Source organism: Carassius gibelio, chromosome B19 (genome assembly GCF_023724105.1).
Source record: "Carassius gibelio isolate Cgi1373 ecotype wild population from Czech Republic chromosome B19, carGib1.2-hapl.c, whole genome shotgun sequence".
NCBI lineage: Eukaryota > Metazoa > Chordata > Actinopteri > Cypriniformes > Cyprinidae > Carassius > Carassius gibelio.
Genome location: NC_068414.1, coordinates 28,848,802 through 28,865,174, shown reverse-complemented (window position 1 = coordinate 28,865,174; position 16,373 = coordinate 28,848,802). Strand labels below are relative to the sequence as shown.

General features: G+C 38.6%; 2 protein-coding genes and 1 non-coding gene across 4 annotated transcripts; 1 reads left to right on the top strand and 2 right to left on the bottom strand.

Annotated features, from left to right (window-relative positions):
• The first annotated feature begins 1,213 nt into the window (after window positions 1-1,213).
• aqp10b (aquaporin 10b) lies at window positions 1,214-6,089 on the top strand. Its single transcript, XM_052584052.1, has 6 exons — window positions 1,214-1,846; window positions 2,294-2,420; window positions 2,507-2,644; window positions 3,629-3,747; window positions 4,210-4,427; window positions 5,199-6,089. The coding sequence occupies exons 1-6, from the start codon at window positions 1,757-1,759 to the stop codon at window positions 5,440-5,442; spliced, it is 936 nt and encodes a 311-aa protein (XP_052440012.1). The 5' UTR covers window positions 1,214-1,756; the 3' UTR covers window positions 5,443-6,089.
• A 55-nt stretch (window positions 6,090-6,144) lies between these two features.
• On the bottom strand, window positions 6,145-16,111 carry znf687b (zinc finger protein 687b). Of its 2 annotated transcripts, none has more exons than XM_052584051.1 (10): window positions 16,022-16,111; window positions 12,221-14,510; window positions 11,390-11,691; window positions 10,109-10,293; window positions 9,805-9,981; window positions 9,541-9,703; window positions 8,890-9,231; window positions 8,156-8,268; window positions 7,927-8,029; window positions 6,145-7,848 (listed from the first exon to the last, which is right to left on the bottom strand). In XM_052584051.1, exons 2-10 carry the CDS (start codon window positions 14,487-14,489, stop codon window positions 7,261-7,263), a joined length of 4,242 nt encoding a protein of 1,413 aa, XP_052440011.1. In that variant the 5' UTR covers window positions 14,490-14,510; window positions 16,022-16,111; the 3' UTR covers window positions 6,145-7,260. The 2 variants fall into 2 exon arrangements, with proteins under 2 accessions (XP_052440011.1, XP_052440010.1); XM_052584050.1 differs by lacking the exon at window positions 16,022-16,111 and adding an exon at window positions 15,659-15,808.
• LOC127981084 (small nucleolar RNA SNORA13) lies at window positions 9,316-9,451 on the bottom strand. Its single transcript, XR_008160065.1, has one exon. It is a non-coding gene; the product is annotated as a small nucleolar RNA SNORA13 (small nucleolar RNA).
• Window positions 16,112-16,373: the final 262 nt, after the last annotated feature.

Here is a 16,373-nt window from a genome sequence, read left to right as displayed (position 1 = left end):
CCCAAAGCATAATGTTTCCACCTCTATGTTTGACGGTGGGGATTGTGTTCCTGAGGTCATAGGCAGCATTCGTCCTCCACCAAACACAGCGAGTTGATTTGATGCCAAAGAGCTGGATTTTGGTCTCATCTGACCACAACACCTTCACCCAGTTCTCCTCTGAATTATTGGTAAACTTTAGACTGGCCTGTACATGTGCGTTCTTGAGCAGGGGGACCTTGCTGGTGCTGCTGGATTTCTGTCCTTCAAGATGAAGTGTGTTACTAATTGTTTTCTTGCTGACTATGGTCCCCGCTGCCTTGAGATCATTGACAAGATCATCCAGTGTAGTTCTGGGCTGATTCCTCACTGTTCTCATGATCATTGAAACTCCATGAGGTGAGACCTTGCATGGAGCTCCAGTCCGAGGGAGATTGACAGTTATTTTGTGTTTCTTTCATTTGGGAATAATTGCACCAACTGTTACAATCTTGTCCCTGACATCCTTGGAATGTCCCTTTAAGAAAGTCCTCTTAATCTCAGCTCCTTACCTGTATAAAAGACACCTGGGAGCCAGAAATCTTACTGATTAATAGGGGATCAAATACGTATTTGATTCATTTACTTAACAGTTACTTAAAGTGAATTAACAGTGCAATCAGAAAATAATCATTTTGTATTCACCAAATTTGTATTTCCCTATAAAACATTAACACATTAAGAAACATCAAGGTCAGAGATATAGACACCGAACCTGGCACACTTCTGGTCATAGTGCATATTATGCCATAACTGGTAAGAGTTAGGTTAGCTTTGCACCCAATCTGATCTTTATCTAGTGACATAGACTTTATGGAGATTGACTTTATACTTTGTTACATAAATGATTATCTCCCTACGTTAGGTTAGAAGTTAAGACACAATCTCTACAAAAGCTGATTTCACTTTTATGGGCCATTTAAATACCAACATGAATAGCCAATGGTGTAGAAAATAGTTTTAGGCTTTAATTATAACTTTAGTCCATTGGTGAGACAATTGAGAACAGCCGCATGGACACATTAACCATGGACCTCAGGGTAAAACATTTACACAACATATGTGAACTAGTGTAGTTTGCAGGATAACCCAGAAAACTAGTTCATTAGGAGAAAACACAAAGAAATAAAAAATAAATTGGGCCTGAGCCATTAGATATGCATGAGCGATATACATTTATGTATGTGCTTGTGAATGTTAGTTCGGAGAACATGTTTTTTTTTCTTAACTTAATATTGGTTAATGGATAAATGGTTGAGCTAAAAAAAAAGCATCTTTTATCTGTTTTGCTCTGATGATACATGTACACACTTTTAAAAATTAAGGTATTATGTATGAATTAGGTTTTTAAGCTTTTGTTTTAAAATAAATAGTAGAAGATTTATGCATAAATCTGGAATATGCCAGCAGTGCATCACAGATAAAAGTTAACAATAAACTGCTCATCGTTTTATTACACAAAAGGGCAATGTACTACATGTAATTGTCATTCCTTGCCCAGACATGCACTTTATCACAACAGATAGTCTTCCGTTTAATTATGCAGTGTGATAGTTAGTGATAGTTAAACTTTTTTTTTGTTGGGGTGGGGGGAGTACGTGCGTTCTGACTGGGTCTTTTCATGACAAACCTTCTGTATGGAGCCCTGAGAAACATCTGGAGTACTGCAGTCCTGGCTTACATTTACCTTCATTATAAATGAACTGAAGACATAGAAAGTAGGCTACAGAGGGCAGAAATGATGGATCGCCTGCTGAGGAGATGCCGAATCAAGAGCAGCTTGTTCAGACAGTGTCTGGCAGAATTTTTCGGAGTCTATATTTTAATAGTAAGTCACCCTTCATAGTTTTATTTATAATATGGAAATATGTGCTGTTAACCTGTATCTTTGCAAAATTTGTATAATTTTATGAGATATATTTTTTTTTATGTAGGCCTATATATACACATGTTTGCATTCAAATAGTAAAGCACTTACAAAAACGTATAACAATTTTTTATCTTTAGTATATCCAATTATCTTTATTGAGTCGAACATAGCACCTTCTGCCCATTAAATCTTTTCTGTAGCAAATGTGTAAAGAACTTCAACAATCTTCTGGAGATCAATCTTGACTTAGAACTACATTTAGTAAAAGTGTGGCACTGAACAGAAACTTCACCAATGCACAGCAGTCTTATTGTGCCATAAGGTGTTTCATTATAGACGTAGTGTCTGTGTAAAACATTCACAATAGATGATAATTTATGTTTTTTGATGCCACTTTCTCTTCAGCTTTTTGGGTGCGGATCAGTTGCCCAGGTGACGACCTCTCAAAACACTAAGGGTGAATACCTGTCAATCAACCTCGGGTTTGCATTGGGCACAACATTTGGGATTTATGTGGCAAAAGGGGTATCAGGTATGAAATCTCTAAAGCAGCTGTGTATATTGAGACATAAGTCCCTGTATATACATATAAATGAATCCATTTCTCATCTGTTTAAGGAGCTCACCTGAATCCAGCTGTTTCCCTCACCCTGTGTGTCCTGGGCAGGTTTTCCTGGACTTGTCTTCCGTTCTATGTGTGCTCACAGCTCTTAGGAGCATTTTTGGCAGCAGCAACTGTTGCTCTTCAGTACTATGGTGAGTGAATCTCATTCTTCCTGATCTATCTTATCTACACTACCAAAGTTAAGTCAAGTCAGCATTATTTATATAGCGCTTTTTACAATGCAGACTGTGTCAAAGCAGCTTTACGGTATTAAACAGAGAAATAGTGTATCGAAATAGTTTGGAATAGTTACGAGTTTTTACTGTTTCTGAAAGAAGTCTCCTATTCTCACCGTTCACACCAAGAACGATAACTATAAAGATAACGATAAAGATATCGATATCAGCATCGACAAGAGCGAACGATATCGTCCGTTTATTTTAAGCGCACGTGCGTTTGCAACTTTAAATTCTCGTGCTCGTTATAGCAGAATTGATTCTGATTGGCTGTCAAATTTTTTTTTTTCATCAGCTGAAAAAAATAAATAGTTTTGAAAGTGATTCAAACGATTTCGTTCCTCTTTGTCTTTATCGTTATAGTTGTGGTGTGGACTCTGCTATTCTTTAATACTGAGAACGATATTTAGAACTTTATCTTTAATCGTTATCTTTATAGTTATCGTTCTTGTTGTGAATGGGCCTTAAAGGCTATATTTATTTGAACAAAAATACAGTAAAATGTTTTAATATTGTGAAATATTATTACCATTTTAAATGTTTTCTATTTGAATAAATTATATACCAAATTTTCAGTCTAGTCTTTGTTATATAATATAATGATTACACTTTTTTTTTTTACAACAATATTAACTTAAATACATGAATTTATATCAACGAAATTAATTTTTGTAACCAGTTAAAAATATCTCTTTAAGGTATTGCATGGTTACCACATTTTACAGCTGCTTAATGGCTGCTGAATATTCATCTTACATTGTTATGAATGACAAGATTAGTCATATCCAGCAATATTTGGTTACGGTGATCTTTTGGCAATCCAAACTTTTGACTGGTTATTTAGGCCTATATATAAAAATTCACAAGTACATCCAAATTAATACACGTGTTTGTTCACAGATGCCATAATGGATTTCACTGGAGGACATCTGACAGTTAGTGGTGCCACTGCCACGGCTGGTATCTTCTCAACTTATCCTGCTGACTACCTGAGTCTATGGGGAGGAGTGGTTGACCAGGTCAGCATAATATATCAAACATGGAAATCTACTGTTTGAAATGCTAAGACTATTCTCAGGACGCGATACTTTCATAAGATCACCAGAACCAAATAATGAAAGCTAATTACTCATAACATTATTACATATTCTGGTGTTTTTATGCAAAAGTAGCTTACATTTTATATACAATACTGTCAGTTATTGTCAGCCATTAAAAAATGTTCCAAAAGAAGGCCCATCAGAATGCATGTATTGTTTTGAATGAATGCTTTGAACTTTTAAATGCAGTTTTATGTCACACATAGTTTGTAAAATGTATTTTTAGTTTGTGTCTGTAACTGGATTAGCTCGGTTCACACTATTTCAAAGTTAATGTAACGTTAACAAGGCTTTAAAAAGAACAAAAATAAAGAAAAATATGTTCATCAGTTTGATCTGAAGTGTTTAACCAAACCACATTAACTGGAGCTTGTCTTGCAGATAATAGGCACAGCTGCTCTGCTAGTGTGTGTTCTTGCATTGGGAGATCCTCGTAACACACCAGCTCCTCCTGGTCTGGAGCCTGTCCTGGTGGGAGCAGCTGTCCTGGTGATCGGCATCTCCATGGGGTCTAACAGCGGATATGCTATTAACCCGGCTCGAGACTTCGGCCCGAGACTCTTCTCTTACATTGCAGGCTGGGGAGATGAAGTGTTCAGGTCAGTCTAAAAAACACAGAAGTTCAAAGCCTATATATATATATATATATATATATATATATATATATATATACACACACACACACACAAATATGCACACACACACAAAACTCCAGTCTCTAGCATCACATGATCTTTTAGAAATCATTCAAATATGCGGATTTGGTGCTAAAGAATCATTTATTTCTATTATCATATTTGTTATTCCTATGCTGAAAACAGCTGCTTCATGTTTTTAAAGTAATTATATATATATATATATACATATATATATATATATATATATATATATATATATATATATATATATATATATACATATATATATATATATATATATATATATATATATATGTAAAAAAAAAAGTCTTTATATGTCTTTACTGTCACATTTAACCAATTTCATGCTCTCTTGTCTCATAAAATTTCTTTAAAAAACAAGTAGTGCATGTTATTTTCAAATTAAACTAGCATTTCATAATCCACAATTTTTTTATTTTTTTGGTTAAATTGTAAATAAAACTATTGGAGTATGTTTTACATAAAAATGCTAATTTCTACTTCACAATGAATAACACATTTCATTTACAATGTATTATTATTTGTGAGATTTACTTTTATTTCATTTAATTTTCTACACCATTTTTCCTGTGTAGACACACAACATAAATGTTTAGCATTGTCATTGGAAAGAACAACAGGACAATACATTTGTGCATGTATGAAAAAGAAAAATTCTTGGAGACTAACGTGAGAGCTGTTGTGTGTCAGGGCTGGTGGTGGCTGGTGGTGGATACCTGTGTTTGTAACGTGTGTGGGCGCTCTCCTGGGCGCATTACTCTATGAGCTGCTGATTGGAGTTCATCATCCAGACTCAGAACCAGAGGATGCTGAGGACCTGACAGCTGTGCTCCAGCAAACTGTGGAGCTGGACGGTATGCAGACAAGATTTGACGCCATTAAAGAAAACGGCAAGGATGGGATCTTTTCCATAACCTCAGCAGACATCAGCTAAAGTAAAGCTGCAAAATTTCAATAGTTAATATTTATATGCTAAATACATTTAATTTAATGATCATTGTGTTTATGATATAAAAAGAAATAATATGAAAAAGTTATCTTTGTTGTATATAAACTGGGTGAGATTATTTATTATTTTGGTTTGTTAATGATCAAACATATAAAATGATATATATATATCATTGACTTTGTAAAACCTTAAAGGACATGTCTTAAATTTAATTTCTGTAGCACAATATCTATATGATATACTGTCTTATCTACTGTTGAATTACTGCTAAAAAAAAATTCAACAGAAATATAGTAATTTATATTCATATTTTGTAAGCAAAAATCATGTACTGAATTATCTGATGAAGTTGTAAGACTTTATGATATTGTTTAGCTTTATTTGTTTACATTAATTTCAACAATTTGTTTCAACAAGTTTTGTGTACTAACCTGATTAAAGAACAATTGTTTTTATAAATACTGACATTAAAAAACATTAATAAATCCAAGACAAATATTTTGCTCAACATCAGTTTATGTTAACTATGGCAATGAAAATTTTGACTTTTCACTGCCAAGAGTTTCAGAAGTAATTGCATTGGATTTCATAATATTGCTAATGATGATATTAAACTGTGCATTTTACTAGTGTTAAAGAGTTCCCAGCATGCACTGGGAGATGAATCATCAAGGACACCAGGATCTGTACCGTACCAATTTACTGTTTTATTTAGAAAGCAAGGGCAAGAGAACTGACACAGAACTGTACGGCAGTGAAACAGGCAGGTGATCACACAATAAGATGGCTGTCTATAGACGGTCTATGTATGGAACATACACATATATTACTGGAGGGATAGAAAGTCACACTCGCACAGATGATTCACACGATCACAATATTATTTATAAGAAATGTGGTTTTCGACAAGCACAGAACATTCTGATAGAAAAGACTCTTATCAAAGGAAACAAAAACCCACAAACGACATTCATATTTGTACATAATTCGTCATAAAACACACACAAGCAATCCTTCAAACTCAATGCCGATTCAGATGAAGTTGTAAAAATTACACCAGGTTCCGAACACAAACCTTTACTAGCAGTACTTCAATATTGACTTTCAGCTAAGGAGAAAAAAAACACAACGACTGAACTTATTCACATTTCCAAATTCAACAACCATATCAAACTGATGTACTGCATTTATACACATAAAATGTGCTCAAGTGTATCTGTGACTGAAATGTATCCATGTTTACTTATATTGACCTTTTTTTGACTATTTAAACTTTACAATCCATCTTTGACCTCATATACCTCTGTATATCTCCTTGCACAAATGAAACCTTTTCAGCTCACTTAAAGCTCGACGATTATCAAAAGACTGATGAATGCTTCAATATAAATAAATATCAGAACTACAATGTCTGTACAATATCGTTACATTTAAAAGTCAGTGTTTTCCTTTATTTCTTTTTTTTTTTAAACCCTTCACTAGCACCCTTTTTGCTTTAATGCTTTTTGCAGGTTGACGCAAAACCCAGCAGACGCGCAGCTGCTCGATGTAAAGTAGTTTTCGAGCAGATACAATTTTAACCTTGTGGAAATGCATTTAAAAGGCTGAGGATGTTACAAACAGGGAGGAAAGGGGGAAATAACTTTAATATCTTTGTGTTTCGGAAGACAGATCACGTTACTATCATAACGACAAGTGAAATTTTCCAAATTCAAAGTATTAATCTTAAACTGGTCTTGGATGGTCCGATGCGGTGACCCATTTTGCAATGGCTTTTCCGTGTCTTGTCCCATCTCGCTCGTTCTACACGGGCTTGTCGGTCCTGTGTGCCGTGATGAAGGCCATGCCATGCGTGCGGAAGTGCGTGTTAAGGTCCGAAGTCTTGTCGAAGCGCCGGCTGCACACCCTGCAGCTGACCCCTCCCTCCCCCTCCTCACCCGCTTTAGGTGAAGATGGCGAGCCATCCTGTGGCGACGCGCCAGGTGATGCGTTTCCGCCCCGACTGTCATGCTGACCTTGGCGTAAACGGTGCGTAATGAATTTGTGTCGACTGAGCGAGCCGGCCGAGGCGAAGCAGGCGCCACACTGCAGGCACTGCTGCGGTGCGTTCTCAGCGTCACAGTGGATGGGAATGTGGCGCTGGAACTCTTCCCAATCCTGTGAGGTGAAGCCACAGGGTGTGCAGCGGAACGTGCCATCATCTTCTTCCTGCTCAGGTGTCCGGTTCTCAGACACTCGAGTTCTTTTGGCCGGGCATGAGGCATCTTCTCCTGTGACGTCATCGGTATCGGTACCGCCCCCTACTGGTGGAGCTCCGCCCTCGTTGTCGAGCTCTGACGAGCTGCCTGCCCCCTCGCCCGGAAGTGAACGCTTTCTGGTGTTCGGAGCATTCTGGGAGAGGAAATTAAAATTACTATATGGATAATCAAATATCTCTGAACTCTACAGAGGCGAAGTGTCCAAACTGACCGGTCTGTCTGTGGTTTGCCGAGCTCTGATGCCATGTCTGACCCGAATGTGCTTCTCTAAAATTAGACGACTACTGAACGTACGCTTACCCTCAGAGCAGTGCCTGAGGAGAATAGTATATATATATATGCAGAATTAAGAGGGGGGCAAACTAAACAAACGAAGAATCGGTTTTAGGGAGGAAAAGAAAGATATAAATAAATTTGTGGTTGAGGAATGTTTGACTCACGGGCAGCGGAAGACTCTCTTGACACCCTCATGTATTATCCGGACATGTCGACGAAGGCTGTTGGCTGAACTGAATGAGCGTTCACACAATCTGCAGGGGAACTTCTTCATTAACTAGAGGAAGAAGAAAAAAATACAGGCATATCACAAATGTAAAGAAATTTGAATAAATTTAAACTAAATATACAATAATAATAATAATAATACAATTCTTAATATTTTGAATGTTGTCACCTATGGCATATTGGAGCCCTTTTGCAACTATATATAATAGTTTAAAAGAATACAATTATAAATGTATAAAATTGGTAAATATTTATATATGCTAATGTATACATACAAACAAATGTAGTAAGTATTAAATATAAACACCCCCACCACAAAATCTGGGGTTCAGCACGATTTGATTTTTTTTTTTTTTTTATTAAGCAAGGACATTAAATTGATTAAAAGCGACAAAGACATTACAAATTAAGTCTATTTAAAATAAATGCTGTTCTTTTTACATTTCTTTAAAAAAATAATTTCCACAAAAGTTATAATTATATTTCACAATAGATTAAATTCTTATGCTCACTAAATTCTTATTAAAAACTTACTATTAAAAATTATATATATATATATATATATATATATATATATATATATATATATATATATATATATATATATATATATATATATATTATATACACACACACACACACACACACGTATGCTTTTAAGAATACCTACCGTGCCATGTTCATTCTTCATGTGGTCGATGTACTCCTCTCTCTCAGCGAATCGTTTCTTGCACTCTTTGCATCTCCACTCCATACTCCCGCTTTCTGGAGAGCTCACCTGATCTTCTTCCTCATTCTCGTCCTCTTCTCCCTCGTCTCTCTCTTCCCCTTCATGCTCTCCCTCCTCCTCCTCCTCCTCCTCCTCATCCTCCTCTCCCTGTCCCTGGCTCAACTCATCCGAATTGTTTTCTGTGGGTTTAGGTTTAGAAATGGAGTTGCTGGAAGGAGCCGAGACTGGAGATGAGGTGGTGGGCGGAGCCTCAGCTTTGACAGACAGGCCTCTATGAACAGTCTAATGGGAAATATTACAAGGCAGCTCTGGTTAAAAGCCTGAGAGTGACTGACAGGAAAATGTGACAGTTCACACTAAGGTGGCTGTTGTACTTGCTATAAGCTTTAGACAAGGTGATACACAGAAATCACTTTGTAAAGCCAAACCAAGAGTTTTTGTATGCCTTTGCTGACACCACACTCTTTAGAGGAAGTGAAAAGAATGGGTAACACAAAAGGCAAAATAAGTAATTAATTTAAAACATTTTAATATCCTTAAATGCACTCTATATAATAATAATAATAATTATTATTATAGTAAGGTATTCACCTTGATGTGTTCCATCATTGAGCCTTTCTGGGCATAAAGTTTAGTGCAGTCTGGACATTTGAACACATGCACCTTCTGTTTGGCCAGGTGAGTGTCAAAATGCATGTAGAGCAAAGGTTTCTGGGTAAACACTGTGTCACACATGACACACTTGTAGATCATCCTGTAGATATAACGTAAGAATATTCAGATTTAAAGAATGTATCTTTAAAACAAAATATTAGGTACTAATCACGAAAAGCTGTGTGTGATGGGTCAACCTACTTAGCCTGTGCAGCTGTGAGGGCGGGATGCTGGGAAGTGATGTGCCCCTGTGCGCTCTGGGCAGATTTGAAGGCCATCGGGCAATTGGGGCACTTATGAAACACCTCACAGTGAGCTGTTTGAATGTGGGACTTGATGGAGTTCAAACCTCCGAACACAACCTGACAACTGGAGCACCTGGAATAAAGGATGCAGGTTTGCATGTATAACGAATACTCACAAATAGCCTAAAAAATACAGCTGAAAAGCAATGAAATTGTCTGTGGTATCACAAAACACTGAAAGGCATTTGTAGGCCAGGAACCTGTAGCCGATGCGCCTGGCGAAGTGCAGGCAAGACTCTTCCAGATGGGTCTGAAACGTGGCCTGACGAGCAGTGCCTCCACACTCTGGACACACGTGGGGTGCGCGGTGCTTATGGATCCGCTGATGGGCTGAAACACTGCACATGTTAGGCAGCATCATGGGAGGAGAGCAAAGCATACAAGTCTGAAAGAAAAAAAACGCAGGGATAACAAAGGTTAGTAAATAAAGCAGTTTACACATTAACTTACACATTACAGATGCTGGGTATCTTCTATGAAACATTAGCAAAAATAAATGTGTAAATTGTTCATGAAAACATTATGTAAATGAATGTAATAATAGCATTCAATGCAATAAAAATAGCACTCAATGCAAAACAATGCAAAAAAGAATATTTTTTGTATATATTAGTGCTGACAATCGATTAAAAAATTTCATCATCAATTAATCACGATTAATCCCACCTAACATTAAAGTTTTTAAATATACTTTTATATTGCAATAATTTCAGTCAATCTTCAAATTAATGTACAAACAACATGAAGACATTATATTTGTGTGATGGCATATTTTTATGACTGAAGGCCAGTATCACTGATACTGAAATTTTATTTAAACACCGAATTAAAATTAAAATTAGATGAATCCTTAAAGTTATAAAAGTTATTGATTTTCTCTTGTTTTCTTCTTTGATTAGCTGTCATCACAGCAGCTGGTTATTAGGGTGTTTTGGCAGCTATTTCTTTAAGAGCTTCCGCTGCTGAACGTGATGCAGATCTGACATGCAAAAGCTTGAAAAAACATAAACAACTACCAAACTTTGCTATGAGTTTGATTGCAACATACAATCATTGATGTTAATAGTGTTCATTATCGGTTTCATCATCAACTTATTTTTACTGTACATTTCTGCCATATGTACATCAATTTGACAGTCACCACTGATACGCTACAACTAAATATATTGTAGAAAACTCACCTATTAAATATTTTGAATGTGTTAAACTGGAAAAAATGATTTGCCTACATTAATTTTAATCTACTTTCATGTAGTCTTTTAAAGCTTATTTACTAACAATTATTGCAAATGAAAATATTTGGAGAAGGCAATTTCATTAAAATTTTTAAATAATATAAGATAAGAACACATGAAAAGTAAAGTAAACTATTATTTATGTGGTGCGGTTAGCAAAATTGCTGGGAGGACATTTAAAACAAATTGGCCCAATGACCCAACAGAAGAAAATAATTCGACCACCTTTACAATGTTGCAACTTACCGAATTAGGAGTAGCTCTGATTTGCTGGAAATGGGACACTAATTCAGCCTTGCTTGAAAACTGAGCTTGACATTCAGGACACTTATTATTGTTGTATTGCAGGGCTTCACCCTTCTTGCAGGGCAGTGGCATCAGAGCCTGGGGACTCTGGGGTCCACGGCGGGCAGGGCTGGGCTGGGATGAAGCCGTGCCTGGAGAAGGGGAGTCCTTCAGTGGACTGGAAGTGGACGGTATAGGAGTCGTCCCAGTTTGGGTGGTGGAGGATGACAGAGGTGGAGAGGAGAGTGATGGAGAGAGCATACCTGGAGAAATGAGAACATTTAAAACATTTAATTTCACTGCTGACAAGATGGGCTTTTAATAAAACTAGTCTTTCCATTACAAAAAAAAAAAAAAAAAGTTGAAATGGTGCTACATGAGAAAACAGAAAAGAACAGTGGAGTTTTCTTTTACCAGAAACACCCACAATGCAATTTTGATTTTGTTACCGCATACTTCTATTGATCTTATTGTCTGACGGCGGGAATACAAAAATGTTGAAGCTCGATCTCTAGTTTCAACAAAAGTCCCAGGCTTTTGACAGCTCCAGAAACTACTGATTGAACTACTGATAGAACTGCATTCGACAGTGGCGTAATGCCAAAAGCAAAATTGCATTATGGGTGTTTTATCCCAGAACGCCACAGTTCTTCTCTATTTTTTCATGTAGCTCTAATTTTTTATAAATAAACTAATATCTGGGGGCAGGTAACATCTGGATTATTTTTAAATATTAAGCAAAAACAACCCAATTCAAATTGAGACAAAAAGATATGATGTTGCAAAACTTACCAATGGGAGTAGTGTCTTGCTGGCCGATCATCTGCTCCACTGTAACTGGTCTCATAACCAAATGTGAGCACTGCATGACCAGGCCTCGTTCCTTGTGCTCCCGAGCATGTAACAACAGGCTGCATTTGTTGAAGAAAGCCAGTCGCTTTGCGCAGTGATTGCACGTCACTTCTATTCTCAAAGAGCGTCGGTCGTAGTGTCGCGCCAGGCTGCGCTCCAAAGCAAAAGCATCTCCGCATTCCAAGCAGCGGTATCCAGTAGCAGGCATAGGAAGACCCCATTCAGGGGGTGGTGGGGTTGAGAGATCCGGACGGTAGCTGGGCAGCAGGTTCTTGCTGTTTAGGATCTTGTTGAAAGCCTCAACTAGACTAGACTGGCTACGGGAAATAACAGCACCGGTGCTGTTGACAATAGACGCTGGTTTACACGGCACAGTCCCTCCATTGGTGGTTTTACCGACTGTAGACCGCACGCTCATCCCGCCGACGGCTGGCGCGACTGGTAAAGTGGTGGCTTTCGTGATGCTCACCGCTGTGGCAGAGACTTTTGTTTTATCGGCTTGCATGCCCATTTTGTTTTGGACCTTGCTGGCTGCAGCTATCATGGCACTGCTGGCTTCTAGAGTGGATACTGGTAAGGTTGAGCATTTTACCACTTGACTGTCATTTTTTTTGGTGCCTTTTGCAGGAACAGCTCGACTGCCCATTTGGGCTTTATTTGCATCTTTGTCTGCATTCGCAGTGCCTCCCTTACCTGCTACTCGGGTAACCGTGCGTGTGATACCTCCTGTAGACGTCTTAATTGTCTTGATACGGACTTTAAGAGGTCTGGAGGGAGCATTTCCACCAGATACAGCTTTGCCACCACTGCTCGGTGATCTGGCATCTGCTGGAAGGGATTGTGCAGCATCTATCTCCATCTTCTCTTCATCCCTCTTCCCGCCATCCTTACCATCTGTATTAGCCGCATCTTGTCCATTCTCCACTGAATCTTTGTCTACCTCCATCTCCTCTTCTTCTGCCTTAGGTTCCTGAAGGGAAGCAGATGGTGATGAAGGGGCAACCGCTGGACTACATGATCTTTTGGTGACTGCAGATGTTGGCATGGAGGACTTGGGCATCTCTGGCTCGGGGCTCTCTGGCGAATCCCGTTCTTCTATAACATGTTCTGGGTTTCGCTCTTCTTGGGGTAAACTCTTTCCGGTTCCTGTCTGGACTGGTGCGGAAAGCCAGTTCTGTTGAGCTCGAGGGGAAGCAGGTGATGCCAAGGGAGTGTCACCTGGTTTGGGGTAAGTGCTGGGAGATATGGATGTCGAAGCAGGGAGAGAAGGAGACTGTGAATTTTCTGGAGGTGACCTGAGCCGCCGTGATAGTTTCGGTGGAGTGGGAGAGTCTGGACTCTCATGGATGACCAGAGATCCTCCGGAATCAGGATCCGAATCCTCCTCATCTGAATCCACATGTCTGAAAGCTGGAGAACTAAGACGTGGCGATCCGTTTAATGGCTCCGTTAGAGATGTAGCCAGCGGAGACGATGCCATGGCCCCAGAAACACGGGAACCAACCGATGGAGAGGACGATGACGGTGAAGAAGACGAAGCTGTGGAGGGAGTGGAAAGAAGTGGTTTAGGTGGGGGAAAGAAAGGAGATGCTGCTCCACTTGTCCCACTAGGAATCGCAGGGGCTTTCTCCTTGTCCACACCTTCTAGGTTAATCTCCTGCTGCATGTGTTGCTGTTGCAGAAGCTGCATTTTTCGGGCCCTGCCGACAGAGTCTCCAGCACCCTGTGCCATCAAGGGCTTCAGCTTATTGAAGATGTTGCTGCCTGGTTTGGAAGTGCTGGAAGATCCCAGCGCTCCTGCAGTCTCTGGAATCGCCTTTGAGCTGCATATGGGCCATTGTTCCCCATTTGGCTGGCCCCGGGATTGAGACATATGCACTGACCCACCGGACGACACAAATCCATTATGGTTTAATGGGTCTGGTACAGAGCTGTCGCCACCATCAAAAGGCTCAGGGCGAACACGGTTCTTCACAATCACACTCACAATAGATGGGTCGCTCTGCGAATCTGTGGAAGGGCTGGGCGATCTTAAGGCTGAACTTCCACCTACTGAAGCATCACCAGCCTTTATGAGCGATCCTCCGCCTGCTCCTTGATGCCCCTCCACCTCATCTGGGGCGGACTGGATAGCCTCTTTGGCATCAATGTCAGGAATGTCAAACGCTGCCAACAGGTCATCAAAATCGGGGGTTTTCATGTCCCCCATGCCTGGTCAGTGGACTCAATCCTAGAACGCATAAAAATAACATGAAATAATGTAATAACAACTGCATGATAACCAAAAGTATTTACTCGCCTGACTAAAGAAGATATTTTGAGAAACATCTATTTCTGTCAGTGTTTTTTTCTCCATACAATGGAAGTCAATGGTCCCCAATACAGTTTGGTTATCAATATTTTTCAAAATATCTTGTGTTTCATAAAAGAAATACAATTATACAGCTTTGGAACATCATGACATTGAGTAAATTATGTGAACTATCAAACTACTTTGGGTAAACTGTCCCTTTTAAGTCCTGTGTTAACATTAAAAAATTCAAATTAAAAATGATATAGAGACAGAACAAATGGAAGGGCTCATCTTATATATTAAACTTAGTTTTTTATATATATTGTAATAAGCTGTGAATCAATGGGATCCTTAATGCACAGAGTAATGTGTTAGCTATATTTTTTAACTATGTCTCATAATAAATAGACTGTTTTCATAAAGTGAGTTTAATACACATACATGCATACACACACACACACACACACACACACACACACACACACACACACACATATATATATATATATATATATATATATATATATATATATTCTTGCACAAACTCAAGCTATCGGTTTTTTTAACCGTAGAAACGCTTCGTGCTGAAGAACCTAAGAAGAGAAATTGACTTAATGATTTTAGCTCGTGTGTTTACTTCAGCAACAACATAACTTATACACAAATATATAGCGCAATGCCAAATGACACCGTAACGGCTATTGTTAGCTTTGGCTAACAGCCACGTAATGCTTTTGTATAAACTTAACATTGGCGACTGAACTGCAATGCATATTTCCGTGTGCAATATGAACAATAATTAATTTCAATCATATATAAGATAATATTATGATCCAGCATCCAATTTCTTCTTAACAATGGATCACATAAGGTAACAGAGCCTGTTTAGCACGCTAAAGCTGCTATGGTTTCAACAAGATAATACAAACAAACCCTCTTACATTAAATAAAAACAATGCATGACTACGTTATTGATTCATAAAAAAATACATTGAAAAACTAACAACTGAGCACGTTACAGAGATCATTTTAATATATTTATAACAAATACAATTGTCGGAGAACGGCTAAACCTTGCAGCTGACCTGGCTAACTACAAATGGGGACCGAAACCGAATCGCTAACCGAACGATTAAAGGGCTTCTGTCACATGCTGTCCTTTAGATGTGGCTCCAGCGTTGCTGAACTGATAAATAAACACCTGGTGGGCTGATAAACAGATATGTGAGCTGTATTTTGGGTTTGTTCTGTCATGACGGCGGGGTCCGTGCTGCCCCGTCGCGAGGGTCATTTAAGCGCAGGCCACTGCATGTGCACGGCAGCATTTACCTGTTTATAAATAACCTCACGTGAATGCCACATTATGTCTTTTTGATCATGCATTTTATGTAGGCGTGTATTATTTTACAGATTGTGTATTTTCATGCACGGGGAGGTAATTCGTTTACCTGTTTTTTTGAGATTCCCGACTATCCTCGCTCCAGATGAAGCGCCTTAACTTCCCGTCATCGATCGAGTACGGCCAGGTCCTGGCAGATAACGAGGATAATAATGGACAGGAAAATTATTTTTCGTCTACCGTGGTTATACCCTTACGTACACATGTATAGATCTCGTGATGTTTTAGCATTTTATTTTCAAACCAAGAAAAAACATGAACACTTTCATTGTGTTTTATGGATGTACAGTTCTTGTTTATTTACGTCCTTCCAGGATCTAATATTTCCCTGTCTTTAGGTTGATTTGGTTTTAGGCCTTGATGATTCGGATTGCGGATTTTGGATCCCAGCAAAGCACAGA

Excerpts from the sequence above, each read along its gene's own strand:
- aqp10b (XM_052584052.1), top strand. The coding sequence starts at position 1,757 with ATGATGGATCGCCTGCTGAGGAGATGCCGAATCAAGAGCAGCTTGTTC. Across the intron at positions 3,748-4,209 it reads GGGGAGGAGTGGTTGACCAG|ATAATAGGCACAGCTGCTCT; the intron begins GTCAGCATAATA and ends CTTGTCTTGCAG. Across the intron at positions 4,428-5,198 it reads TGGGGAGATGAAGTGTTCAG|GGCTGGTGGTGGCTGGTGGT; the intron begins GTCAGTCTAAAA and ends GTTGTGTGTCAG.
- znf687b (XM_052584051.1), bottom strand. The coding sequence starts at position 14,489 with ATGGGGGACATGAAAACCCCCGATTTTGATGACCTGTTGGCAGCGTTT. Across the intron at positions 9,982-10,108 it reads GCCAGGCGCATCGGCTACAG|GTGCTCCAGTTGTCAGGTTG; the intron begins GTTCCTGGCCTA and ends CCTTTATTCCAG. Across the intron at positions 9,704-9,804 it reads CTCACAGCTGCACAGGCTAA|GATGATCTACAAGTGTGTCA; the intron begins GTAGGTTGACCC and ends TTATATCTACAG.